The sequence below is a fragment of the Cynoglossus semilaevis genome, chromosome 16 (assembly GCF_000523025.1).
Source record: "Cynoglossus semilaevis isolate Cse_v1.0 chromosome 16, Cse_v1.0, whole genome shotgun sequence".
Lineage (NCBI taxonomy): Eukaryota > Metazoa > Chordata > Actinopteri > Pleuronectiformes > Cynoglossidae > Cynoglossus > Cynoglossus semilaevis.
Genome location: NC_024322.1, coordinates 3,186,691 through 3,211,819, shown reverse-complemented (window position 1 = coordinate 3,211,819; position 25,129 = coordinate 3,186,691). Strand labels below are relative to the sequence as shown.

At 40.2% G+C, this 25,129-nt stretch overlaps 6 protein-coding genes across 9 annotated transcripts; 2 read left to right on the top strand and 4 right to left on the bottom strand.

The window, feature by feature from the left end:
- Positions 1 to 58: 58 nt before the first annotated feature.
- On the bottom strand, positions 59 to 2,270 carry creg2 (cellular repressor of E1A-stimulated genes 2). Its single transcript, XM_008328114.3, has 4 exons — positions 1,818 to 2,270; positions 796 to 965; positions 607 to 720; positions 59 to 528 (listed from the first exon to the last, which is right to left on the bottom strand). The coding sequence occupies exons 1-4, from the start codon at positions 2,268 to 2,270 to the stop codon at positions 387 to 389; spliced, it is 879 nt and encodes a 292-aa protein (XP_008326336.1). The 3' UTR covers positions 59 to 386.
- cracdla (cracd like a) lies at positions 2,245 to 10,117 on the bottom strand. The gene is made up of 9 exons (XM_017039703.2): positions 8,347 to 10,117; positions 7,352 to 7,484; positions 7,120 to 7,255; positions 6,879 to 7,031; positions 6,549 to 6,773; positions 5,428 to 6,457; positions 4,235 to 5,169; positions 3,891 to 4,008; positions 2,245 to 3,816 (listed from the first exon to the last, which is right to left on the bottom strand). The coding sequence occupies exons 1-9, from the start codon at positions 8,630 to 8,632 to the stop codon at positions 3,644 to 3,646; spliced, it is 3,189 nt and encodes a 1,062-aa protein (XP_016895192.2). The 5' UTR covers positions 8,633 to 10,117; the 3' UTR covers positions 2,245 to 3,643.
- Positions 10,118 to 10,854: 737 nt separating this feature from the next.
- Positions 10,855 to 13,304, bottom strand: mitd1 (MIT, microtubule interacting and transport, domain containing 1). Its single transcript, XM_008328066.2, has 7 exons — positions 13,022 to 13,304; positions 12,628 to 12,726; positions 12,334 to 12,470; positions 12,091 to 12,177; positions 11,886 to 11,998; positions 11,730 to 11,790; positions 10,855 to 11,562 (listed from the first exon to the last, which is right to left on the bottom strand). The coding sequence occupies exons 1-7, from the start codon at positions 13,164 to 13,166 to the stop codon at positions 11,467 to 11,469; spliced, it is 738 nt and encodes a 245-aa protein (XP_008326288.1). The 5' UTR covers positions 13,167 to 13,304; the 3' UTR covers positions 10,855 to 11,466.
- A 185-nt stretch (positions 13,305 to 13,489) lies between these two features.
- Positions 13,490 to 15,383, top strand: mrpl30 (mitochondrial ribosomal protein L30). Of its 3 annotated transcripts, none has more exons than XM_008328064.3 (6): positions 13,490 to 13,626; positions 13,706 to 13,835; positions 14,390 to 14,473; positions 14,578 to 14,724; positions 15,021 to 15,094; positions 15,214 to 15,383. In XM_008328064.3, the coding sequence occupies exons 2-6, from the start codon at positions 13,794 to 13,796 to the stop codon at positions 15,344 to 15,346; spliced, it is 480 nt and encodes a 159-aa protein (XP_008326286.1). In that variant the 5' UTR covers positions 13,490 to 13,626; positions 13,706 to 13,793; the 3' UTR covers positions 15,347 to 15,383. The 3 variants fall into 3 exon arrangements, with proteins under 3 accessions (XP_008326286.1, XP_008326287.1, XP_016895241.1); XM_008328065.3 differs by having other exon boundaries at positions 13,502 to 13,621; XM_017039752.2 differs by having other exon boundaries at positions 13,546 to 13,835.
- Positions 15,384 to 15,538: 155 nt separating this feature from the next.
- Positions 15,539 to 19,029, bottom strand: txndc9 (thioredoxin domain containing 9). Of its 2 annotated transcripts, none has more exons than XM_008328061.3 (5): positions 18,887 to 19,029; positions 17,437 to 17,630; positions 17,108 to 17,226; positions 16,155 to 16,409; positions 15,539 to 16,068 (listed from the first exon to the last, which is right to left on the bottom strand). In XM_008328061.3, exons 2-5 carry the CDS (start codon positions 17,608 to 17,610, stop codon positions 15,960 to 15,962), a joined length of 657 nt encoding a protein of 218 aa, XP_008326283.1. In that variant the 5' UTR covers positions 17,611 to 17,630; positions 18,887 to 19,029; the 3' UTR covers positions 15,539 to 15,959. The 2 variants fall into 2 exon arrangements, with proteins under 2 accessions (XP_008326283.1, XP_008326282.1); XM_008328060.3 differs by lacking the exon at positions 18,887 to 19,029 and adding an exon at positions 17,709 to 17,872.
- Positions 17,987 to 24,854, top strand: ecrg4a (ECRG4 augurin precursor a). Its single transcript, XM_008328062.3, has 5 exons — positions 17,987 to 18,095; positions 20,123 to 20,354; positions 22,733 to 22,786; positions 23,222 to 23,391; positions 24,535 to 24,854. The coding sequence occupies exons 2-5, from the start codon at positions 20,285 to 20,287 to the stop codon at positions 24,682 to 24,684; spliced, it is 444 nt and encodes a 147-aa protein (XP_008326284.1). The 5' UTR covers positions 17,987 to 18,095; positions 20,123 to 20,284; the 3' UTR covers positions 24,685 to 24,854.
- The last annotated feature ends 275 nt before the right edge of the window (positions 24,855 to 25,129 follow it).

Below are 25,129 nucleotides of genomic sequence, written 5' to 3'. Positions count from 1 at the left end.
CAAGATTTACTCCTCCTACTTTTTACTTCTCCAAAAAACCAAAACACAAAAATCTAACTTGCTTACATTCATTTATTTATTTTACAAACCAGACAAACGGTTTGATGCAAACTCATTAAAAACCAAAATCAGTGTTAAAAAATATATGACTAAAAAACTTACAGGCTGTGACATTCATTCAGTAAAGAACAGCTAGGCTGAAATGAGAGGTATGGTGTGGAGAACATTCAAGTTTGAAGGATAAAATAAAAATACTGAACAGAAAATATTTAATACTATTCATTCTTGACATATTGATGAAATGTCAGTGGGAGTGCCGTGTGCATTGAAGTCTGCTGAGCTTATTTGCCTTTGTAGGTCAGCATATTGCAGAGTTAGCAGTGCTCTCAGAATGGGGTAGCTTTAAAGTAGTCTTCGACAGAAATGAGTGATGTCCCTCCAAACCAGTTCTGTAGCCAGACCTGAATCAACTCCAGCTTCATAAAAAACCACTTGTGTCCCAGTGGCCACTTTGCCATTACAGGATGTCTAAAACACATCAATATCCATTATCATTCTGCAGATAACATCAGAACCAAATGTATAATGTTTGTTCCACCTTTCTACCTGGAGAACATTGCATCCTTAGCGAACGCAAGCTCCTCGGGTGCCACCTCCACCATCCTGCCCGTCAGTGTGAGGCGAGCACATCTGGGATCCTCTGGATCATATACCATTTGTCTTGACACAAGAAGGAGCAATGTTAACAGTGTGAGGACCTGACGTCATTGAATCCATCTGAAAATTGGGGCTTACCTGCAAAAGTCAGCCTCTGCCTCTGAAAAGGTTAAGGACACGAATGGGTTGCTTCTCAGGTCAGACACAGTGTTGTCCATCGGCGTCACATAGAAGTAGATCACTCCAGTGCTGTTTTCTGCTGGTCCATCACTGACTGAGAAAATGTTTCCAAAGGGAAGGCCTTTAATCTGAGTGTGTGACAAAGAAAAGTGATGTAAAACATGTCTGTTTTTGACAGTTGATGATCAAACTGTTGAAGAATTTATATGTATTGCATACAATACCTCAAGAGCTGACAATGTTCATCTTAGAATCATTAATTTTGGCTTTTTAACATTTATTTATTTTACAACTAATTTAGAACTAGTGTTGTTGAACCTGGAGTCTTATGGTGGGAGTTCTGCAACAGTCAATTTGACTGTTTATGCATTATTTGTATAATATCTAAACATTTAATATGAATTCTATAAACAAATCGGCGTGATGTAAGTATAGGTGATGAACAATGGGACAATGGATGTCATTTCTAAGACGTAAGAAAACAATAAAAAAACATTTACATAAAAAATGCAATAACTGGTTGTAATTGCAGTAACATTAAAAATAAATGTTATTAGGGGTTTTTGTCTCTGCTAGTGTTAAAATGAATAACTAAAAATGCCAGGGATATTTCTTAATATAAACCAAAAGCTGAAAGCTACCCTGGCATGGTCAAACTGTGCGAACACAGGAAATGGCTAATACTTAGCCTATGAATAGCCTAAAGTCAGTTTAAAAAATAAAATTGGTATCAACTAAAATAGAAATAGCTAATAAAAAACACTAATAACTACCACGAACATACATAAAGTAAATCTTAGCTCGGAAAGCTACCAAACTTTTAAAAAGTTATCCAAAAAGGTATGACCACATAAAACCCGTTTGCGTGCTGTGATTGGGCCATGAGCCAGACTTTGGATATTATTTAGCCTTATAAGGACCAGGGCCCTTTCCCTTGGCTGTTTAATTGCACGATTTGAATGGAAGGGTCCGTGTCTCACCTCGTCTTGAGTGGAGATGGTGGACAGGAATCCCCAGTCACTGTAATGAGCTATGTATCTGGCAGTCCTGGCGGTCTCCTGGTGCGGGGGCGGACTGTTCCTGCTGCCACCGCTGCTGGTGGGCTTCTTCTTCCCTTTCTCCATTTTGTATGAAAACAAACGAGAGGAAAACTGCGCCATATTTTCGTCCTTGCGTTTTACCAAGTCTGCGGGAGTCTCCGAGCCGTCTCCCAGGACCTCGGTTGACGGGTACGCCTGTTTCCAGAGCCCCGCACTGTCCGCCAGCAATGCCGGAGCGACCTCTTCCTCCTCGGACATGTCAGCGTCTTCGACGACATCACCGGGGGAGATGACCCAGGACACCGGACCCCTCAGCGTATAGCCCTGACACAGAGCAATGGCGAGCAGGACCAAGAGAAAGCAGCGGGGTGGTCGCACTCTCAACGGTTCCATACTCCCATGTTTACAAACTCACGTGTAGCTCGTTGCGTAACACTAGGATAAGCCCACATTTTTCCTCTCGTCTGCTTCCTGTTGGCCAACCCGGGTAGTACAGCCACCACGTTCAAACCAGCTGATAGGCAGTAAAATCACCAGAAGTATGATACATATATTTCTACAATTTGTACAACATTTCTACACACACTACGATAATGTACGGTTTCCTGACCCCATTACAACATGTATGGTATACCTATAGTATATCTATAGTATATACATACTGTGGATGTGTTAATGTATCAATGCACCATCTAACGTTCTTTGAGTAATACTGCTTCATAAGCAATAATATATACGGTCGTCGATGATTGTGTTGTAGAAGCAGGTTGTCTAGATCCACATGCAGATTTTCCCTAAAAAATACTATTAGACACTATTACATGATGGATCTAATATGGAAGTTTATATTGTTGAAATTTTAATTACATGTAAAAGAATTTATCACAGCATGCTGTTCTAAAAAAACAAAACAACAAAACCCCAATTAAAGTCAAAACATAACTCGACATAATCTTCCCGTAAAACTTGACAAAACCTCCCTTCCACGATCACTGCTGTTCTGTCTGTTCTCCGCCTACTCTATTTTGGATAAATAAAATAAATGGTTTTAACCTCAGCACACACCTCACACCCCACTTCATTTATCTATCACAAACACAGCGCGTGCCTCATACACAGTGGTACAGCTGAGCCAAACCTGTCCACAGAGCTACCTCTGAACTGCCCTCAGTTAGTCAACCTTATCATTTCTGTCCATGTACGGAATAAAGGAGCATGTGCAGCATTCCTCGTACAAAGTGCATGAAATGCCATTCATTTCAATGTAATAATTAAACCTCATGAAAGGAGGCTTTGTTCATATTGATGGACACTTACCGATGGAGCTAGAACAGTCTCAAAAAGAATAAATACTCAAACAATGATTCACAAATGTATGCATGTGAAGATATTTATTAGTTTCATAAAATACATTTGTGAATTTGTGTATTTATTCTTTTTGAGACTGTTCTAGCTCCATACTAATCAGGGGCATTAATACAAAAAGAAATCAACTAAATTGATGTTTTTATTAAACAAAGCAATAGCATCTGTGCCTTGATGAATCTGATAAGACCTTATTCACAAATACTCAAAAGTGATATTGGAGAGGATCGTATTGCACTTGTCAACATTTACTACATCTCTCAACCATGACTTACCCTCATATACAATTAAACACCAACACCACGTCCACACGTTGGCGCTGTCGTCAAGCACACAGCCAATCGATCTTAGTGAACGGGGCATTCGGCCAATATTCCCTGGGTAACTGTCACTTTTCCTCCTCAGTCCATAGCTTTGTCACTCCAGGCCATTGACTTCCTCTTCGCCAGTTCCATCCAAAAGGGCGGAGCATTGTCCGACATGGACTGCAGCACTGAGGACTGGGTGGGCAGCGATGAACAGACCACATTTTTCCTGAGCCATTTGTCCTCACGGGATCTGTCCGGAACTGAATCTTAACACCAGAAATAAAATAAATGAATAAATAAATATATGGCATATCACGCTGAGGTTACACCGCATACACACCTGAAAGTTTAACCCCTTGTTTCCACTCTGGTTTGGCGCCTACGCACGAAGATGTTCTAACCAATTTCATTGGCTGCTCTGGACTCTGTGTATCTGTTTGAGCTCTCTTCGCATCTACCTGAGAAAGGAGAATGACACAATAGGGAAAATCATTAGAAACAGATCATTAGAAACAGATCTTTTTTTTTAAAATGTATTTTCTATTGGAGCATGGGAAGAGAAAAGGATACATTTAGTAAATTTCTGGTTTTACTAAAGGAAAACTCTGGTGTAATGGGTATTTATCTGGTTTTACTAAAGGAAAACTCTGGTATAATGGGTTGTTCTTGTTCATAGAAACAAACCTCTGTGGTTGCAGTCACAGTGGTCCACTCTGCCCTTTTGTGTAGAAAAGCTGCCCTCTCGCTCCCTGGACGATCTCTAAGTGCTCGCTTTGCCAAGGGTGTGGAAATGTTTTCCTGCACAATGACTTCTTTGTCTTTGTCTCTCCCCAAAACAGATACTGGGCTAGGAGGCGCTGTGGTGACTGAGGTTGTAGAAACTGAAGCAGTAGATTTGAGTTGGTTGGTTGGTTGGAGACCTCTGATGCTCCAAGGAGGCTGCTGCGTGGCGTTCTGGCCTGACGACAGGGAAGACGGTGCAGAAGACTGAGTAGCACTCTCTCGTGCAAGCGGAGACGAGATCTCGGTTTGTTTGGAGATTTGAAAAAAAGACTGGGTTGTCCACGGCTTGTTCTGGTCAAGCGGATGAGACGAACAGTGCGTTGGACCTGACTGTGTCTGTGACTCAGTGGTCTGAGGTGATGTTTGGCTCTCGGGAAACAACTTTACCAAAGCAGATGCAGCTGTCTTTTGTTGCAGTGGCACCAGTGACGCTTTGACAGTGTGCGCTGGACATGAACCTTGCACTCTTGCTGCTTTCACTGCGGCAGTTGGTGCTTGATTCACAGCCTGTAATGTCACAGTTGAACTTTGTTGCAATTTCACAGCCTGCACTTGTGCACTGGTCTGGACCTCTGTTTGCTGCGGTGGCTGTGCTTGTGTTTGGACTCTGGTTGTCTGCGTGCCTGTGATGTCTCTGGGTAATCTGCGGGCCAGCAGTTGCTGCAAGCCTTTGGTCTTCTCCACGGCGAGGCTCATCCAGGACACTTCGGTCGATGCCGTCTGGAGGGCAGGTGGATCTTGAGGCACGGAGGAAGAGGTTTCTGTCTCTCTGATGTCAGAAACCTTTGCTCGTGCTACTGTAGGGTTATTACAGGAGGTTCCTGGAAGGGTTGGATCTAGGGAATGATACAGGTCTGTTAGACACACATGGCTGCCTTGGTAAAATTAGTCAGGATGACATCTTAATGAGTACAAAGGTCCATAGTGATCAGTTTAAATCTTATCACTCCCTGGTGATTATTTACCATGTGAGACTTATCTACACTCATGGTCAACGGGGTGTGTATTGGTGCACTATTCTAAATTACTGTAAAATCACCTTATGTTGCTATGCATTATAATTGATCCACTTTAGCAGCAGACAATCAGCTCACCTGTGACTGTGAAGTCGGTGCCGGTGGTGGTGGATGACGGAGGGATGTTGGCTGGTGTTTCTTTGGACATGTAGACTCCATGTTCACCCACGCCCTGTGTAGTTTGCTTGTCCAGTTGGTCTCCACTAGCAGGGCGATATCTCAGTGACTGGGAGGTTGAGCGTAGTTTAATACCAAATGCTTGTTTATCCACAGCTACTTCAACTTCCTCCTGTCTGGACTCCGACCCCTGCCCAGTTAAAGTGCCGGTGCCTGCAGCTGCAATTTTAGATGCAAACACCAATACAAATTCGTCTTTCTTCTCCTGGTTGTCCTTCCTTTCCCAGGAGTGATCAGAGCTTTTGGGAGCAGCTCCCTCTTGTGTCAGCTTTCCTACGGTAAACGTGCTTCCTCTGGGCTGCGGGTCTCTCAGCGACACCTTTTCCTTCAGACTCGATGTAAATTTCTTTTCTGTTCCCGTCTTGTGTTTGGACTCAGGTTGCTCCACTTTTCCAACAAAACTGCTCGAGCGGGGTCGCTCTAGATGTTGGCTTTTGGCTGAGGTTATGGAGAAATGAACAGAGGCAGCTCCAGCTCCAGGTCTCTTTGGAAAGTTGATGCTTTTGATCTCTTCCTGAAGCTGCTTGTGAGCAGCAGAGAGTTCGAATGTGACGTGTGAGCCCATGTCTGTCGGCTCCTCAGTTATTTTAATTGTATTCTTCTTTTCATAAGAACTAACTTGTATGTCAAACCCCGCCTCTCTTCTGGTTTTAGGTTCTGACACCACGGAAGAGTTCGACTTTTCACTGGATGTTACATCCACCGCTCTCTGAGGCTGCGGTCTCAGGACCTGTGAGGAGACCAGGGCTAATACCCTGGTCAGGGCAGGTTCCTGCAGGTGTGAGGTCTGACTGTATGAATCGGTTGCGACTTGGGATTTGGAAGGAAAATGTTGCCTTGTGGCATAAATATCAACGTCTCCTTCTTCTTCCAGTGTTGCTTTTTCTTGGCTATAAATATAATTTTTTTCTTCTCCTTTCACCGAATTAGTCTGAAAAAAAGAAGAAGAAAAAGACCAAGGTTATGGAGGACGAGGACAATAGCTTATATTTGAAGGGTGCTAAGGGTTTGGTTTCACTCACAGGAGCCACTCTCTTCTTGGTGCTGGCCCTCTGGTTTCGGGGCTTGACAGACATGCGGTGGCGGGCAGCAGAAGTGTCCAGGCAGGTGGTTGAATAAGGAGGAGAACTGAAGTCCAGTGGGGGCTCCGAAGCACAGGTACGAGAGGTGGGGAAAACAGGTAAAGGATGAGACGGAAATGATGGGGGGCACTTGGTCAGTGCAGGTGAAAGGGGACGAGACGATGCCTGAGACGTGACCAAAAATGAAAAAAAGCAACTAAATGGCTGCACAGTCTTTGAGGTCTGAGACTCTTCACCAGGACAACAGTCCTCCAAGGTTCATTCATTTACCTTACTGATGGATTCCTGGCCTGGAACGTCACTTCCTGTCACCTCTGCAGATCTGTATGAAGAATACTCATCCTTCGAGATGACTGCTGGACGTCTGATCGGCAGAGCTAAGGGTGGTGGCCCCAGGCGCAGGTTCTGCTGCTGGAGCTTCAGCTGGTAAAACAATTCACAGCTGTTCAAACACTGGCTTCAGTATGAAAAGGCGCAGGGTGTTGGAAAGGTCTAGAACATGTGGTTCAACCTGAAGAGCTTTGATCTTGCTGTTGACATTCTCCTGCGATAAGACCTTGGACGGTTCAGGTTCTGTCAGGACGTTCTCCTCCATGAAGATACTGTCATGGGACAATGCTCGAGATCCCATACTTCCCTGAGAGGATCTGGGTTAACAGAAATGTGAAAAAGCTAAATGTTTCACAGATTAGAAGATTATAAATAAATAAAATAGAAAAATTAGATTTTTTTCCGACACTTACAAATCATCATCCGATCCATGTTCCTTTTCAGCGTTGATGTCACTGGCCGACTGGCTGAGTTTAGTGACTGTCGCTCTCTGGCTTCTCCCAAAGATACGGGTTTTGAGGGACTTGCCTCTGGACTTCTTGTATTCTTGGAGAGAATGTGATGAAGAACAGACCAGGTCACAGACACACACACACACACACACACAACAAGCACTCAGTAAAATCTATCATCTATTGACTTGTGTGCGTGACATCAGACATTCTGTCAGTTTATCACCGAAAGAATTTGCATCAGTCACATGGTTTAAAACAGTCATAAAGTGTGTGTGTGTGTGTGGGGGTGGGGGTGGGGGGTATAAGGAGCCAGTGTACAACAAGCACGTGTGTTTCCTCCATGTCGTTCTCCATTAAGTCCACGTTAGAGCTGTTACATGTCAAACTATCAAACTGGAGCATGAAGACCACGAAGAATGACTTCAGCTACAGCAATTTTACATGAGCCACAAAGGTTGTCTCAAAAATGTTTGTTTCTCTATTTGTTAAAAAAAATCAATCAACAGAATTGAAAGTAAGTCAGAGCTAGAACAGAACAAAACAAAATGTCCAAAGTAAACAAGTATATCTGTGGTTCTCAAACATTTTCAGCAGCGCCACCTTCTGTAGCCAGCTATGGTATTGAATCAAAACTATCACAATCAGAGCAATTTTTTTTTTTCTTTTTCAATTTTCTTTGCTCCTGGAGGGCATACTGTCACTTTGGGCTAGCTTGAGGTAGCTAAACATTAGCCAACACATATTTTTAATTAGTCAAAGTTATCTTTATATGAAGGCAGGAAGAACTGGAATGTCAGAGTATAAGAATAAAGGTAAAATGTGGTTTCAAATTTGAATTAAATCTTAAATCTTACAGGACACCATGCAAATGAGATGAAAACAATTCATTCAAACATTTCCTGTAAGAAGAAGCGCCTTCCCTCCCTGTCAGACATTAGGACGGGTCGTCTCACCAGCGGTGTCTTCACAGCTGTCGTCTACGTTCTCAGACGAGGAGTCCATCAGTCCGACTGGCGCAGGGAAAAACACAGGAGCTCTGTCAGCATGCAGTCGAATGTCAGGAGAAGTGCACTCGCACCAGCTCAAGGAGGCGACACCAGACCTGAGGGTCAAAGGTTTATTGGCGTTATCCAGAAGAGAACAAGCCTTCACCGGAGTAGTCGGGTGTGGTGTAAAAAACTCTGTCTTCAGCAACAAAGACAACTGAACCGGAGCAGATTGCACAAATACAACATGCATTTAGTGCAACATCATCAAAAACACACGAATGGAGAAAAACAGTATGTAGGTTAGAGAGGAGGCGTGACTGGTTCTTACAGTAAGTGTGTCATAGCAGGGTGCAGGCTGGGATTAAAGTACAAAAAAAAAAATCAAATATTTCTCTTATTCATGCAGAGCTTGTGTGTCAGACATCCAGACCTGGCTGCTGCGTCTACGGATGCAACAAAGCTTGTTTGCTCAGTTTTACAACCTTTGTTTCGTACATTGCCCTGGTGATACACTGGGAAGACTTGAGAAATGACCAATGAAACCTGGTACCTGATGTGTCAGGTCAAAAAAAAAAAAGAAAAAGAAGTGTATATTAATATGCTCAGGTGCAGTATGTCCTCCTTCATACGCAACAAAATATTACAAGGGAGAAAAGTTGTGGAACCCTTTGGTGACATCTACAAGGAGCGTGACCTCCTTGAATCGGGTCGTTACTGAACCACAGAAACACAGGATAATCTCTTGGATTATTGACATAGGCAGAGATCTACATGAGACTTAATAGCACCATAATCTACAACAACAGCATAATCACCAACATCTTACTCCACACATGAAATTCACCTGACGACCACAAGAAAAGTACTTCTGCCCTTAACACACACACACACACACACACACACACACAGGGACTCCAGTACCAGTCTCCAGAAAGATCGGTGAATCCACCTTCTCAGAGCAGTGACAGCAGCAGCTGTGCTTCTTGTCCTCTTATTTGTCCTCCTCTCCCCACCTCCTCCTTTCCCTCCAAAGGGCAGTTGTCCCCCGTCCTTAACGTTTAGGCTTGCGTCACACACATCTGCGGATGGAGGAAGATGCAGGTAATGGAAATAAAACAGGAAAACAAAACAGAGAGAGAGAGAGAGAAGGTCACTTCATGACAGAGTAAGCAAAAGCAGGAGCACAAAGAGAAAAAGAGGACAGAAGCAAGTGAATCAGTGGAAGAGAGAGAGAGAGAGAGAGAGAGGGAGAGAGAGATACTCTATTACATTAGTGGCACACTGTGGCCCTTTGCGCTAAGCTCCTTATAAAACGCTAACCTGATTTTAGGCCCAGAAATGAGAGTAGAGAGAGAGAGAAAAAAATTAAAGCTCTACTTGGAAAGAGGACAGGAATTACAGCCTGTCAAGCTGTTTACATATTATACTATGTATGACCACAGAGGTGACTCAGAGTGTGGTGTCTGTGGAAATATGAATAATATCAACATGTTTTCAACGGTGCGTCCATGAATGGAGGTGTCAGTGTGACTTATAGGACAGGCAGTAATACAGTACTTCATAGAAGGGCTACGACTGCAGGTACGGGGTTTTTTGGTGGAGGACTGTCTGACTTTGATGTTTTTCACTGTTATGTGCAACACATACATCATCTGCTTCTCTGCAGCTTTGTCAGTGCTGTACAAAAACAAGAAACTATTTCAAACATTATCGTTGCTAAAGATGCAGCTTTTTCCCTTATATTTACAGTATGTGGCCCAACAGAATATTATTATTAAATTCTATGGTTATAATAATAATAATGTACATTTTATGCCATCACATTGTATGATAATGTATTATATGAAATACACCAAGTATCACACCAAAATATGTTTTAATAAATACAAGAAATGTATCGCATGGATTGTTACTTTATACACTATGTTATGTTTTGTTACGGTATGATATGCTAAATTGTATTGTATTATACCATATAGTATCATATGGAATCATAAAATATTAAATACCTTAAGATTATTGGTCTAAAACAAATGTGTGGAAACAGCTGATTCATTCTTCAGGATTATTCTTTGTTTGCATGAATAACTGGGTAACTGTAGTGTTTTCAAACAGCGCTATGATCAGATTATCTTCCAGCGTTAATCTGAGCATACAGAGTCTCATCTGTGCTCTGATGGGTGAAAGATTATAATCCACCAGGGAATCACTGTAACCCAAGATTTAGTTTCATACTACTGCATACCCCAGACTGACATTCCATATGATTTTAAACTGCAGCACAAGTGATGTGACGTCTGTAATCCACACTGTACAACAAGGCAATGAGACCCACAAAGAGTTCAATTAAAGTGAAAATCAGTTCATTAGGACACACCAGTTTCAAATGAAGATGATGAACAGATTTTTACAGAAAAACCCTTAAAATATACCTCTAACATATACTGTTAAAAGACAAGACAGAGATAATAATTAATATTGCCCACAATTTAAAAAGTGCATTTATTAGTATCTGGGTACCACAGTGAAGCTAAAAAGATTTAAAATTTAAAAGACTGTAAATCTTGGACGTACAATAACATGTTGACCCAGACATGCCTGAGGAGTCTCTCACCATTTAGGAACAGTTTTACAGAGACATTTAGTCTTAGTCATTGTAGGTTAAAAAAAGGCCGATCTGTATTTTAACCTTAAATCACAAAACATATTAATTCCAGAAAATAAAGTCCCCATTGTGTTTGTTGTGCCGATAAAATGTTTCCAATCCAGCTGGTTCAAGCAGAGACATTTGGGTTTGTCTTCCAAAAAAAAAAAAAAAACTCTGCTGTATTTCCATCAAGCGTTGGAGAATCTTATTCTCATGTCAGACATCAGTAGTTCCCACTGTAGCTGAGCTCCATTAAAAAAACACAACACCACACACCTGTTTCTCAGTGCAATATTCCCAAAACGATGGTCCAGTTTCTCTGGTGGTTTTGTTCATCTCTGCAGCTGTGGTTTCTTCCTCCTTTTCACATGTTCTCCTCTTCCAAAGCCACAATCACACGTTTATTTCTTTCTCATGGACTTTTCCCTTCTGGGATCTCACTGCGTTTTTGTGTGTTTGGTGTGAAAAATATCAACGGTGGTCTCATGGCACTGCCTGAGGTCGTAGTCACAGTATCCAACTGAGAATCGGCCCTGGAGGAAAAGACATGATTCACAGATGTATGTTTCTTTTTCTTCGTTTGTTTTCTTTTAACTTTATATCCGTTTAAAATGTGTTTGAGTCTAAAGTTAAGAAATGAGAATAACATTTAGATTTAGATTAATGTATAAGTCTGACTGCATTCTTCAGTGGCACGTACCTTAGGTTTCTTGAAGTAGTCCAGCCCTCTTCCTATCTTTATGATCCAACCGTTGTTGAACCTACAACATACAAATCAAGTTGTTAGCTCCTGGTCATGGGCAAAAACTGAACGTGAAAATCATGGTAACGATCTGCCGCGGCACTCCTACGACACCTGATCTCCCTGTCATGGATGGTGGAGGAGAACTGCAGATCCAGAGTCACTCCATGACCACTGAGACTCTCTGTCAGCTCAGTCAAAGCACTGCTCTGCTGTGTGCTGTCCGTCTGTGGGACAGGAGAGAGACAGACAAAGTTCATTTTAAACCAAGCAAGGGTCGTCATTAAGCAGCGTGAGAGTGTGTGCTTCACCGACGTACTTCATCCTGAGAAGTGAGGAGGTGGATGTTCTTCACTTTGCACTGCGCCTTTAACAGCATCTCGCAGAAACGTACAAAGTTGTACAACTGTATGGGTCAGACAACAGGCACAGAACAGTTCAGGGACTAAAAGTATCACTCTGGAAGACAGAAGGTGGAGTTATGGTCTGTTGTCATTTTAATGAATAAAAAAAATAAATATGACTAACATTAGGATGAACCTGAGGTTTATTAAGGTCTCACCTGGTGAACGTGTCGTATGTATGGATCCTCCACCCACACCTCCGAGAGTGAACCGCTGATGTACGGTTTAAAAAGAGCTTCGTAACTGTAACCAGTGGCATCCTCTGATATTTTAATTTGCTCATGGTACTTCCCATCTAGAATGGTGACATCATAAACAACAACATCATTGACCTGAAATATTTATAAATAATTCAGATTTCATCACAGCTTTAATACTTCAGTAACAACAACAAGAATTTTCTTTATTTAGTCCAGAGGACCAGATTCTCTCAGACTGGTGATAAAATCTACCTTCCTTCATCTGGTTCACATGGGTTTTGATTTGCTCCGCTCTGTCCATATAGCTCTTTATCCTCCCTCTGTAGTGCTCTCTCTTGTCACCTTTCACTGCTGCAAGCAGAACAAATATGACGTTAAGTCACAGGTGTCAAACTCAGGCCCGGGGGCCACACCTGGACCACGCTGCAATTATATTAGGCCCGCGAGATCATATCAAATGTGTACTAGAATTGACCCGCCAGTGAACACGTCACAACCACACAGTATCGTAACTTCAACAACTTATTGTAGTTAATAATATGGTATCAACCAAACATGGTGACAAGGTTCAAGGACCTTCAAGGTTTCAACATAATGTCAAGACAAAACTTTATAGTTAAATTTGTGCATTTTTCGAGGCATGGACCTTTCAACACATCCATCAGAAGACTGATCCCCTCCTGGTAGCAGACCAGGGACTCCTGGAAGCGGCCGCTGTGGTCCAGTTCCACCGCCCGTTTAAGGACAGAGATAGCGGATGTCTCCATTCCTGACACATGGTTCTCTGACATCTTACTCTCAACTGGGAAAATGCAGACAATTGGTCTTAAAGTCCTCGGGGCAAATGCTTCACTTATTTAAGAAAAGCTGAAATGATTAGTCTGGCTTCCTTGGTAGTGCGCCATGAAAATACTTCCGGGAGAAACATAAAGCTACAAACTTTTTTTCCAATATCTATGGTTCCCCTTCGTTAGAAATATTTTTATTTTCTCAATATTTCAGTTGATATGGTAATAGAACAAACGACTCAGCATTACCTGGGATTCAAAACATAAAAACAAAGAACAAACAAATAAACATAATGGTTTGTTTCTGGTTTATATCTGATGCTGTAGGAACAGTTTGTAAGGAGTTTGTGTTACATCGGTGAACTTTTACTGTAACTCTTCGCAGATTTCCGGCTTTGACGGTCATGGGTGACAGTAACGTGAAATCATAACGCCGTATATTATTTAAAGCTCTGAAAGTAATGTATGGGCAAACCTAGTACTTTTGATTCTATGATTATATTATAAATGTTCGCAATTTAAAACTGCGTTTAATCTGATAGGATTGGCGTTCGGGGAGGCGCAGTATAACCTTGGCTTCCTGTCGCCAGCGTTGCTGTAGAAGAGTGGACGTTTAATTAAGAAGGAAACATGTCTCTTGCCAGTCGATGTTTAATGTCCTTGAATAACAAGGTAAGAACTTGTATTGAACATAATACGATTTTATTAATGAACCCTAATTTCTTAAATTCACATTTGTGTTCATCTATAGATGAAACATACCACAAATTACATTGAACATTACAAAAAGCCCCACTGTGTTGTATTTGGTCGTATTTACATTATTGTAAATATCGTATATTTACAATATAAAATAAATATATATTATATATTTACAATAAAATATCGTAAAAGTAGTAGGTTGCCACAAGGGGGGGGGCAGTGTTCAATACTGCTTAATGAGTGTTGGTAAAATAAGAGCACCCGGAGTTTTTTACGAACTAAAAGAAAATTACTTAAAATTTCGCTTAATTTATCGCTATCTGATCGTCATATTTTTAGTGCAGAAGTTGTCATGATTTTTTTCACAGTAAGTCATTACCAATAGTTTAAAAGTGTTGACATATTAAGAGCAGAGCCACTGGTATTATTCCAACAAAATAGCATTATTATTGTCATTACAAAATAACAAAACCTGCTCCCAGTCCAACACTTGTGTTTTAAATGTTTTTTCTTTGTGTTTTCAGATCCTAAAAAATGCCACACGTTTACCAAGTCCTTGGTATGTGTCCGCACACAGCAAAACTACTAAAACAAGAGTTCAACCAGAGGTAATATTTACAGCACAAAAAGGTTGTGCCCATGCCATGAACTGGTACATTTTACAATGTGTACTAAAGTTCTTCCTATTCAAAGACTCTCCTTTCTGTTACAGTATTTTGAAGAAAGATCAAAAGACCATGAGAAATATGGAGGGGATCCAGAGCAGCCTCATAAACTACACATCGTGACCCGCATCAAAAGTCCAAAAGGAAGACCGTACTGGGAGAAGAACATAGTGAAATACCTGGGGCTGCAGAAGGTGTGTGCTAATGTCTTTTGTTCCCTCTGCATGGTTTCAAGGGCAGTTATAATAAATTTGAAGCTCCATTAATGAACCTTTATTATTTTTAGATGTACAATAAATCATCTTTTGGTTTCGTTTCCTATTAGGTAATATTTAGCATTTTATTTAAAGAAAAACTTTATTGTTTTTTATAATAATTTTCACTTCCATTTAGACCTACTTTAAGATATTCTAGGTTCCTCACTGGTATAGATGAAAACAAAAACAGCAGAGACTCTCAGAATAAACCTCAGCTATTGTTCTCTCTATAGGCTAATACTCCTGTGATTCACAAAAACACACCTGCAGTCAATCACCAGTTAAAGTTTGTCAAGCACCTGGTAAGGTAAGGTGTCCATGTGTTCTAATCAACATTTCTTAAACATCTTTTTAAAAATGCCTGGTTATGAATGGAAGTCTAAATGTTGAATTCTCATCATTTTGTTATTTTCCTGCTTTACTCAGGATCCAGCCTCTGAAGACTCCTTATGGACTCCCTGACGAACATGACATGGCCAATACCTACATTAACACCAAAGGAGAGCTGATCGTCTGTCGTCTCCTCAAACCTGAACCTCCCAAAGCCATTGATTCTTAGTGTGATTTTCAATAAATTAATCAGATTTTCCAAAACATGTTTAAATGCAGTTTGTTCAAACTGTCAGCTGGTGGCCCGCAGGTTAAACGTGGCAAAATTAACATTCCTAAAAGCAATGAAAAACATCTTCATTGTGAAAATTCTAAAGTCAACCAAAATCCACACCAACACAAAAATCACAAGAGCTCAGAGTCACGTTTATATTTATGTATACTTTTTATTAACATCAGTCCAAGAATTGTCATGTGAAAATGTAATCTGTTGCTTACAGAAGTTATTGGCACTCACATGTGACATGAGAATCTGAGAAAAAAACTGAACTACATCTGAACCTAAATTTAATTTCCATGTCTTTATTTTTCATGTAAGATTTGTCAGATTCTACACAAGAAAAGAAAAGAAAACCCCTAAATCTCCTATTCTGCATCAATTCTGATCTGGTGGATAATAGACCTTCTAAAAATGTGGTTCAAAGAAATATATTTTTAAATAAAAGAATAAATCATATTGTTACTTGAGTAAAAAAGTGGAAGTGGAAAAACTAAAGTGGGCTTTTCGCTTCTCTCTTGATGAAATGACGTAGAGCCCTGAGAGAGAAAACCAGGCCAGTGTTTCAGTCGTCTGAATCTGAGTCACCTTTTCCTCTGATGGTTTTCTTCTCCAATTTTGTTAACTTTGACCTTGGCTTCTGTGACTGTGTGGGCGGTTCCATCAGGTTCCCACTGGCAAAGGAAAAAAAAAGAAATGATTTGAACAGAAATTCCAGATAGGTGTTATTAGAAACCAAGGAAAGGCCAGACGGTCTCACCGGTAGTCTATGACGTTTCCGCAGCCGAGCCTCCATTCCAACATCTCGGTGGAGAACTCGTCTGTGTTTCCCAGGTCACTGAATCCAACCACATAGTCCTTTGTTTTCCCGTCGATCACCAAAGCCAGCGTGGGAATGACTTTGATCCGTAGCCTCTCTACCAGAAATGGAGCCTTCTCCGCGTTCAGTTTGATGAATTTGGTCTCAACGTGCTTCTTCGCCAAAATGGCCAAATGTTTGTCCAGAATTCTACATCTAGACGTGAACAGGTCAGAGGAACAAAGTCAGCAGCTGATGACAAGCACTTGAAAAAGTGATAACATTCGGTTTATAATTTATCATTGAAATACCCATTTACAAGTGTATAAGTAATGACAAGTGTAATTAAAACATAAACCAAGCAACATCATGCAGGAATTTGTTCTGAAATGATTGAATAAAAATAAATACTTGTGGTTTGTTGTCAAGACATTTAAAGAGGTCATCTTTTAGAAGCTTGGGTGGGGTTGAGGGGGGCATTCCCTGATTTACTACTACTACTAGTACTACACTAGTGGGCTACTACTCAGTATGAACATTTAAGTGGTGAAACTAGTTGCTGGCCTAGGGTTCATGTGCAGCAGGCTGTTGCTGTAGCACACTGCGACTTGAACCTTATGGTTACACGTATTACAAATAGTGAGGATAGAGCTTTTTTTGCTCACTGCTAACAACAAGTTAGCTTCAAAATTTGAGTGCAAGCTTCATCACATGTTCTCCAACACAGAACGCATGCGCCAACTGCAAAACTGGTAATATGTCTTTTGACCAGGTGGTCGACGGTCACGACTTATCATGTTGGAAAGCACCCAGTTCCTAATCTGATCACTGACCAATATCAATCAGTGCAAGTTGACTAGATTATGGACCCCAGTCATCACCATAGTGAATATTGTAGGTTTTGCATACTTTACCTAAAGGTAGTGTTTTTGTAGAAGTGGCAGACAACATTGGGGGTATCCTTCACCTCGCTGAAAAAGTCTTTCTCATTTGCAATTTCTCTGTACTCGCCATGGCCTTTGGATAACCACTCCTGCAAAAACAATAGTAACCAAAGTCAGTAAAAAAAAAACACAACAGATCCTGTCACACGTATACAGAGACTTAGGGAACATTGTTAAATAATTAGAAAAAGGCTTTCAACACAAAAAAAAAACAAATACATTTCTTGTAATATAGTTGCAGAGGATTTTTTAGTTCATCCATTTACAACAAAAATGTCGCGAAACGTCCGACTTCACACCTCCTTCTGTTTCTGGGCTTTTCTTAGAGCCTCCAGCCTCCTCTCCTTCAGTCTCTCGAAATCGTCATCGTCCATTTCATTCAGTTTGCTGATTTGTGCGTCCACCTGCTCCTCTACCAACTTGGCGGACTGCTCCAGCACCTTTGCTATGATTTCCATTTGTTGCGAGGCCATGGTCGTCTGTTCAATGTAATCTAAAACACAGATGGGACAAGGTGAGCAAAGACATATTAAGACAACCCATTAATTACTGACCAAAAATAATTAATTACATATTAACTGCTCCATCAGATTACTACTGACAGGTCCACTGGTTTTCAACAGTCAAAGTAACCCTTAATTATTCAATACCTTCCCCCCTTTTAGTCGACTTTAAATATTTTGCTTTATTAGAGTTGCTTATTTATTTTTGTTCTATCATTAATTTGAATTGTACTGGCCAAACATTTTTCAAATAAAGTGTTATATAATAGATTTCCTTTGTACCTTTCAAATGTCAAAGGCAACTGAGATTCCCTTACATATTAACGTACATCAAGGAAGAAAATGCCAACTGCCGTTGAGACAGGTCTCGTTTAGACGGTTGGACCTTACAAGAACATAGAATGGCAATAAGGCACTGACAGGAAGCAATCTGCCTCAAAACGTCCCCAAAAAAGGTGACTTAACAGAACTGTTCTAGGCCACACACCTGGAATGAATTGCAGATATTTGCTCAAGTATTTGCTCTTGAGCTGGACGAGTTTTATTATTCAGACCTAAAACTGGTTTGATCAAGGTTATACTATTGTCTACTCACTTGTGGCAATGTAATTACAATATATAGTATATATTTATATATATAACAATATCATCTGTGGTTGATTAAAAATAATTTCTACAAGGTGCGAAAACAGTGGCATTATTGTTCACTCAAAAGACTTCTGTAGACATTCAGGTTAACCTATTTAATTAGATTACATTATATATGTATGTGTGTGAATATATACATGTATAAGTGTGTGTAAAAAAACCTGTTTGTTGTCCTCAAAAAAAAAAACACCTCGTCACCCCAACGTCATTAATTTTGTAGCTACACACCGTCTTTCACTGCGGACAAAGCCATAGTAACCAATAGACACGCCTTGTTTCTGACAGGCTGTTAGCGCTAACAGTATGACTTGTTACATCACGTCAGACTTCTTCATTTACAATAAAATCACTATTAAGCACAAATATAGTACAACGATTTGGAATTTAAGGCAACAGAAGAGAAAACCTCGTTGCGACCCAGTCTGATACGATCCCCTTAGCTTGTGACGCTAAGTTGCTAACCTTAGTAATGCAATTCTCGACGTTATCAACGCTAAGACCACATACATGCGAGAGACTAACAAACACAATTTACCTAAGGTCGGTAAATTTAATATTAATATCTCGTAAGTCGTAACTGACGTCAATAAATGGTTACCTTGAGTTGCTAGAACTGGAGGCTTCGTGCTCGAAATGCAAAACACCACCCCGGATATGACGCCAGTCTGTTCATCCTATCCTTCCCTGACTTCACACGCACAACCGGAACTTCAGATATCCGAGTGTAAAGTGAAGTTAAGACATTAGTTCCTCTCGTGTACTAATTTGATGTGAAACATGCAGAAAATATACAATTTGGAAATTATTTATTCCAAAATTGTTCATCATAATGTTTCAACAGATAACCAAATATGACATGCTAAATTAGGATTTGCAGAAAACGTCTGAATATTTTTTATTAAAAAATATATCAAAATGACATAATTAGATGAAAAACATGCAGACAATTTAAATTTATTTCCTCAAAATTTTTTATCATAATTTTTCTTCCAGTCGTCCCCAATGCTGCTTTCACTGCCCTCTGCTGAGCAGCTACTGAACCACAATGCTGATCAGTAGCTGTTAGGGGAGATTGGCATGATGCATGTTGCTAAGGGAGAAAGAAGTCTTTGCTGTGCCTTCCCCACCTGATGAAAGATATTTGTGGACATGGTTAGGTTAGTGGAGATGTTGACTCCAAGAAACTTGAAAATCTCCACCCTCTCAACGAGAGAGGTAACGTCTAACAGCCCTAAAATGCGGACGTTGTGCGCTGAAGTTCAGCATGTATTTTAAGTAACCTTCAACCCAGCATCTTATTTTCAGAGTTCAAAATGTACACTTTGTTTTTGTTGTATGCAGAAATAAAATGGAGTTTATTGAGATCATATATGCAACACACTCATTTTTTATACATAGCATAAATGTTATTGAGACAAAATAGTTTTCAGACCAATTATGTCTCATCGGTTAATTTTGGATTAATTTTAAGACAACAGTTCTGCACTAAGGATGCAATGATGCATCATGAATCGGTTAAAATTGATACAAATCTGTGAAAATTCAAATCGGTTGAAAATAATAAAAAACGATTATACATGGTGTATGGAGTAGGCTGCGTTATCTCAAAACGTCAGTGGTCATACCAGGAAACTACACACTCTAAAACAACAGGTGGCGGTGATTGAGCAGAGATTGTTTTTTATCACCACATCCTCTCGACTCCAAAAAGTATTCTTTAATCCAATCACCAGCTTCTCCTCCTCCGTTTATGTGGCAGATGGAAAAAGCACCTGTCCCCCTCCCCCTAAAAATGTTTTAAGGGCACAAATGCTCCTCTTGTTTCTGCACGCAGGGAGGAAAAAGACATTCCAGAACCACAGGCCAGTTTCCACTTGGAAAAGTTTCTGCTGCCGCCCACTACTCCCTTCTACTTCTTCTCTGATATGTCAAGGGTTTTCTGCTCACTCCGGATTTTCATACAACTCTGCACAAACAGTGGGTGAGTGGGCACAAAATGGTACCGCAGCGGCTGCACCTGAGGACCGTCGGACTGATGGTCATGCTGACAGTGTTCACCCTGGGAGGTGAGATCATTCTTTCAGTTTGCTGTGGTGACTCATGTTTCCGTCCTCCTCTCATCTGTGTCAGGTTTTGTGTCAGTACTTTATGCAGATATCACCTTTAGAATTCTTCAATGTTAGGACATAAAGAAGGAGCAGATGCTCATTGAACAATTCCAGATTGACACTTTGGTCTTATTCAGTTGTGAAAAAATATGTTGTTGATTTTTTTTTTCCGCCTTGAACTTCTGGTGCACTGCTTATGTTTAGTTTTGAATCTCCAAGGACTTGAATGAAAGTGAAAAGTTGCAGAGACTTTAACGTCACAGTTGTCATAGCAACACACTGTAAAGACTCATATTATTTATTTAACAGAATTTTCCCTGTGTGCATCACAGGTTTTCCTGTATTTTTGCAAAAAAGAGAATATTCAAAATATTGCAGAAATAGACTGTTATTTTAATCTGTCAAAAGTAAAATAACAGTAACAGACCGTAACTGAAAAAATGCAAAACAATTTCAATGAAAATAAATAATCTTTTTTATATTAAGATACTATTAAAATACTTAATGGGAGGGGTTTTCTTTCCATTTTTACAGTACTTTTTAGCATCTGAGCTGCTGGAATATACAGTGCAGGATATTCAGTTTTCTGTAAACGATAGATGAAGAAGAAGAAGAACCCATTCTAAAGATCTTACGTGACAGAGCAGGTGAAGACCCTCGGGCAGCCATGTTTCCACTGAAATAAGAGTCTCAGTCTCAGGGCGACTCCTGAGCCCAGAGCTCACTGAGTTTCCTGTCAACGCAAGTCAAGTTTATTAGCGTATTTAAAAACATTTTACAGTTTGCTATAGGTTTGAACTCACAACCTTTTTGTCTGATAATAACAACCAGGTTGCATGGAGCCATTGACAAATAACAGTGAGTCGTCTGCAAACGTTTAACCCAAACACAACATAATAATGACATGTGGTTCAGATTAGACAGCGCCGTACAGAACCATGTCATGTGACTTTAATTATCCGTGTACAGTTTTTCACAACAGTCAATCATCAGTCTGTTGTGAGCACAAACTGTAAATCATTATTTAAACAGACAACTTAACCATTCTCTGAGACGCTGACTCTTAGTTCAGAGATCAATAAATAGTATCAGACATGAGAACGAGGCTCAGTCATTCACACACACGTTGTTGGGAAACAAAGAATCATCAGTTCCACATGTAGAAATATGTAAAAATAAATAAATAAGGCAGAAAAGCCACGGCTCGCAGACAGACTGGTTGAGATGCAGGAATTTTCCGTTCAAGGCTCATTTGGTAAACAAACAAACAAACAAACGCCTGGAAGCAATTTCCTCCGCCTGTATTTTCACACTTCATCCCAGGGTTTTATAAACTCCAGCTGGGACTCGTTTAACTGTAAGAAAATGACTGAGTTCATTAGAAATAACAAACTTCAACACTAAACACGAGGTGTCACCACGACCATATATGGAATAACCAACTAACAGACATTGCACGTATGGTTTTTCTCCGTGAGTTATTTGAAACATTTTGGTTCACCAGTATTTTAAAATTTACTTTTTACACATTGACATATTAACCTGTTTTTTCTATTTCAAAACACTTTGGAAACATTTTGAAGACCTGTTTTTAATGACATTTTTGACTGAATCGACACATTTAGACCTTTTTGGATTTCAAATGTTCATCACCCTAAATACATTTTGACCCTGTTCTTACCTCACGAGAGCATCTAAAGAGCGCCCTGCTAGGTGTCTGAGATGATTTCAAAGAATTAACTGACCCTGGTTCAAACCACTAAACTGATTAGATCCACGGTTAGTTAATGCTTGTATTGTTGGAGCCCTTGACTTTCACAGGTCCTTGCAGTGGAAATTAGCATTTAAGGTCAGTGCAACCCAAAAATAACGACGGTAACGTGGTGAGTAAAATAGGATTATCATTCAGCTATTCAACTATAACCTTTAACCTTTACTATTACTGAATTGATTACAATTAGACACACATGAGTTGTTCTCTCATTGATTTCCTACATAGGAAGAAAAAGGTTCTTCTTCAATTACAAACACCTGCGAAAGAAAACACTAATTATGTAGGAGAGAATGTCCAGTTTTAGCCAGCTATTCTTTTTTTGTTAAAGACTATTCTTCCAACTGAGGCTAACGTCATGCACATTTTATCAACAGTTGTTGATATTTCGGTCACATTTTTCCTCCAAGTTGGTGCTAATTTCTTTAGATTATAGAGCCTAGAATTTTGTGCATGATGTGGCAGCGGGTGTAAACAAAAAAAAAAAAAAAGAAGAAAAAGAAAAGAATTGGCAGTGTGACAAATACCTGGAATTTGAACTAAACACAACTCTGCTTTCCCACAGCATCAGATGGAGGCACAGACAGCAGCTTGTACAAGATCTTGAAAAAAAGAGAAGGTAAGTAATGGTATATATATATATAAAAGTTTTATAAATATTTCTATTATTTAAATCCAGTCCTCACTCCTAGTCCTTAGTGGTCCTGACACTCTGTGGCGCTGTTTCGCTCACTGTCCCTCTCTTGGTTATTTTACCTATTTTAATAACAATAATATAACATGTTTTTTTAATTATTATTTTATATTATCAACATATAGGTTTATATCTATGTTTTTTATGTTTAGATTGGGGGAAATTTCAATTTAATTCATTATTAGTATATTTCCGGGGGGCTGGAACTAATTAATTGGTTTTTTAGTTATTTTTAATGGGGAAAATGCAATCGACACTCGAGTGCTGTTGTGGAACAGATTAAACTCGTATCTCGAGGCCCCAATGTATTTATATATATTTAAAGTATTGTTTGGTTTTTTTTATTTTATTTTTATCCAGCAGGGGGACCCAGTGCTGCGCTGCCAAAGTCCTCAGTTGCTGTGCCTCCGTCCAAGGCTCAGGAGTTCCTGGCAAAGCTGAGCAGAACCAAGAGGAACATCTGGGATCGCAGCAGACCAGACGTGCAGCAGTGGATTATGCAGTTTATGTACATGGGCTATGACGAGCAGGTGTGTTTGAACAGAGAGCTGTCACTTCAAAGAAAAAAAAAATTAAGGAAAATGGCACTAATGTTGTAAACTGTGAGTGAACAATTAAAATGGTTATTTAGTGGCGACCCCTGAAGGGAATTATTTATATGAAACAAATGATTCTCACTGGTTGGGGTTATTTCTAATGTATTATTGAGTGAATCATTTTACTGCAGTGAGATGTAAACCTGATCTCTAATGGAGACTGAAATACAGGGACAAGATGGACAGTGCAATCATCCTGAACCAGGGTGGTCGTCTGTTAGAATATAACAGAGCAGATGATTCATGATCCGGGGAACTCAGCAGTTCTGTCTCTCTGAGGGACACATGCATAACGCAATCTCAGGACCCAATGTCAATTTACTTTCAGGTCAGCAACTGTCCTTTAGAATCCAGCTGGGACGAAGAGAAACAGATAAAAATGTTAGAAAGGTAGGAGCAAAGTGTTGGGAATAACTGCCTCTGACATCTGACAGCATTGGTGTTTTAGCTGCTGTAACTGTCTCTCTTCGACAGCCTCACGTCCCCAAACCATATTTGCCTCTGCTTCCTTAAAAGGCCAGAGCTGTCAGAGTACTGCCCTTTTCAGTGTTTACCTTCTATATGTGTGTGTGTGTGTGTGTGTGTGATTGGGTGTGTGTGTGTGTGTGTGTGATTGGGTGTACAGACAGAGATTGTTCTCTCTGGGTGTTAGCTTTCGCTGCAGGAAGTGCACGTTCGGGTCAGGGGGAGATCTGAGCGCGCTCAGTCTGTCCACATCTGTTCAAATACCAGAGACCCTCCAAGTCACACAGGAAACGTGTGCACGTACGTGCGTGTAGATGCCACATAAGCCATTCTTTGTCAAAGCAATTTCTTTATCATAAAAAAGATTTGACCTTTGACCTGCGTTGACCAGGTTCCCACAGTAAATACCAGGAGGGAAACTGGTCGTGTACCTGCTGTAAACAGGTCAGTCTTTCTGAGGCTCCCCCTACTGGCTAAATACTGTTCAGAGTTAGAGGGAAAAATAAGGACTTTTCTAGGAAGTATTCATTTTTTATTTATCATCTGTTCTGTATCTATTAATATGATGACTTCCCTAACAAGTCACATCTGCGCTCTTATTCCCATCACCAGAGGCTGGAGACAGATCTGGCCTACTGGAGGGACCAGACACGCGCCACTGACCAGGGGCGTCAACATCACTACGATGAGAACTCGCCCATCGGCCCCCGGGACCACAGCTCTTACAGACACGGTGCAAACGTCAACTATGACTACTATTAACCTCAGGTCAACAACTAAAAAAACAGAGGGCACTTTGTGTAACCAATATTTTTCTAAGACAGTTTGACACCTCTGCTCGTTAACAGTGAGGCCATTAATCCTCCACTGATGAATTGAATTTACTCTGTTTCCACGTATGCCCTAAATATATGATGAAAACAGCCTGTAAATGATGTCTTTGTCTTTGTGTTTAAAATATAGTATTGGTTGTAGGTCCAGAAAATGAAGCCAGTTCTTTAGTAAAATTTAGTGACAGATAGGACTACTGTGTTGTCAAGTCCTGAGACTCATTCATGGCTTCAGCTTTAAAACTCCACTGAACTTTTATCAAACATTGTAATACTCATTAAATTCTTATTTACCAAAAGAAATCAAATCACAAACATTTCTGACACACTGATAAAACTAAAAGAAAATGTGAAATTGAAATGAATTTACCTTGGTA

Excerpts from the sequence above, each read along its gene's own strand:
- creg2 (XM_008328114.3), bottom strand. The coding sequence starts at position 2,270 with ATGGAACCGTTGAGAGTGCGACCACCCCGCTGCTTTCTCTTGGTCCTG. Across the intron at positions 966-1,817 it reads CCATCTCCACTCAAGACGAG|ATTAAAGGCCTTCCCTTTGG; the intron begins GTGAGACACGGA and ends TCACACACTCAG. Across the intron at positions 721-795 it reads GCAGAGGCTGACTTTTGCAG|ACAAATGGTATATGATCCAG; the intron begins GTAAGCCCCAAT and ends TCTTGTGTCAAG.
- cracdla (XM_017039703.2), bottom strand. The coding sequence starts at position 8,632 with ATGCATGTTGTATTTGTGCAATCTGCTCCGGTTCAGTTGTCTTTGTTG. Across the intron at positions 7,256-7,351 it reads CATGGATCGGATGATGATTT|ATCCTCTCAGGGAAGTATGG; the intron begins GTAAGTGTCGGA and ends CTGTTAACCCAG. Across the intron at positions 5,170-5,427 it reads CACCGACTTCACAGTCACAG|ATCCAACCCTTCCAGGAACC; the intron begins GTGAGCTGATTG and ends ATCATTCCCTAG.
- txndc9 (XM_008328060.3), bottom strand. Across the intron at positions 16,410-17,107 it reads TACAAAAACACTACCTTTAG|ATGTAGAATTCTGGACAAAC; the intron begins GTAAAGTATGCA and ends GTTCACGTCTAG. Across the intron at positions 16,069-16,154 it reads GGAAACGTCATAGACTACCG|TGGGAACCTGATGGAACCGC; the intron begins GTGAGACCGTCT and ends TTCCTTTGCCAG.
- mrpl30 (XM_008328064.3), top strand. The coding sequence starts at position 13,794 with ATGTCTCTTGCCAGTCGATGTTTAATGTCCTTGAATAACAAG. Across the intron at positions 13,836-14,389 it reads TAATGTCCTTGAATAACAAG|ATCCTAAAAAATGCCACACG; the intron begins GTAAGAACTTGT and ends TTGTGTTTTCAG. Across the intron at positions 14,725-15,020 it reads AATACCTGGGGCTGCAGAAG|GCTAATACTCCTGTGATTCA; the intron begins GTGTGTGCTAAT and ends TTCTCTCTATAG.
- mitd1 (XM_008328066.2), bottom strand. The coding sequence starts at position 13,166 with ATGTCAGAGAACCATGTGTCAGGAATGGAGACATCCGCTATCTCTGTC. Across the intron at positions 11,999-12,090 it reads TCCTCACTTCTCAGGATGAA|ACGGACAGCACACAGCAGAG; the intron begins GTACGTCGGTGA and ends CCTGTCCCACAG. Across the intron at positions 11,563-11,729 it reads ACTACTTCAAGAAACCTAAG|GGCCGATTCTCAGTTGGATA; the intron begins GTACGTGCCACT and ends CTTTTCCTCCAG.
- ecrg4a (XM_008328062.3), top strand. The coding sequence starts at position 20,285 with ATGGTACCGCAGCGGCTGCACCTGAGGACCGTCGGACTGATGGTCATG. Across the intron at positions 20,355-22,732 it reads GACAGTGTTCACCCTGGGAG|CATCAGATGGAGGCACAGAC; the intron begins GTGAGATCATTC and ends GCTTTCCCACAG. Across the intron at positions 23,392-24,534 it reads ACATGGGCTATGACGAGCAG|AGGCTGGAGACAGATCTGGC; the intron begins GTGTGTTTGAAC and ends TCCCATCACCAG.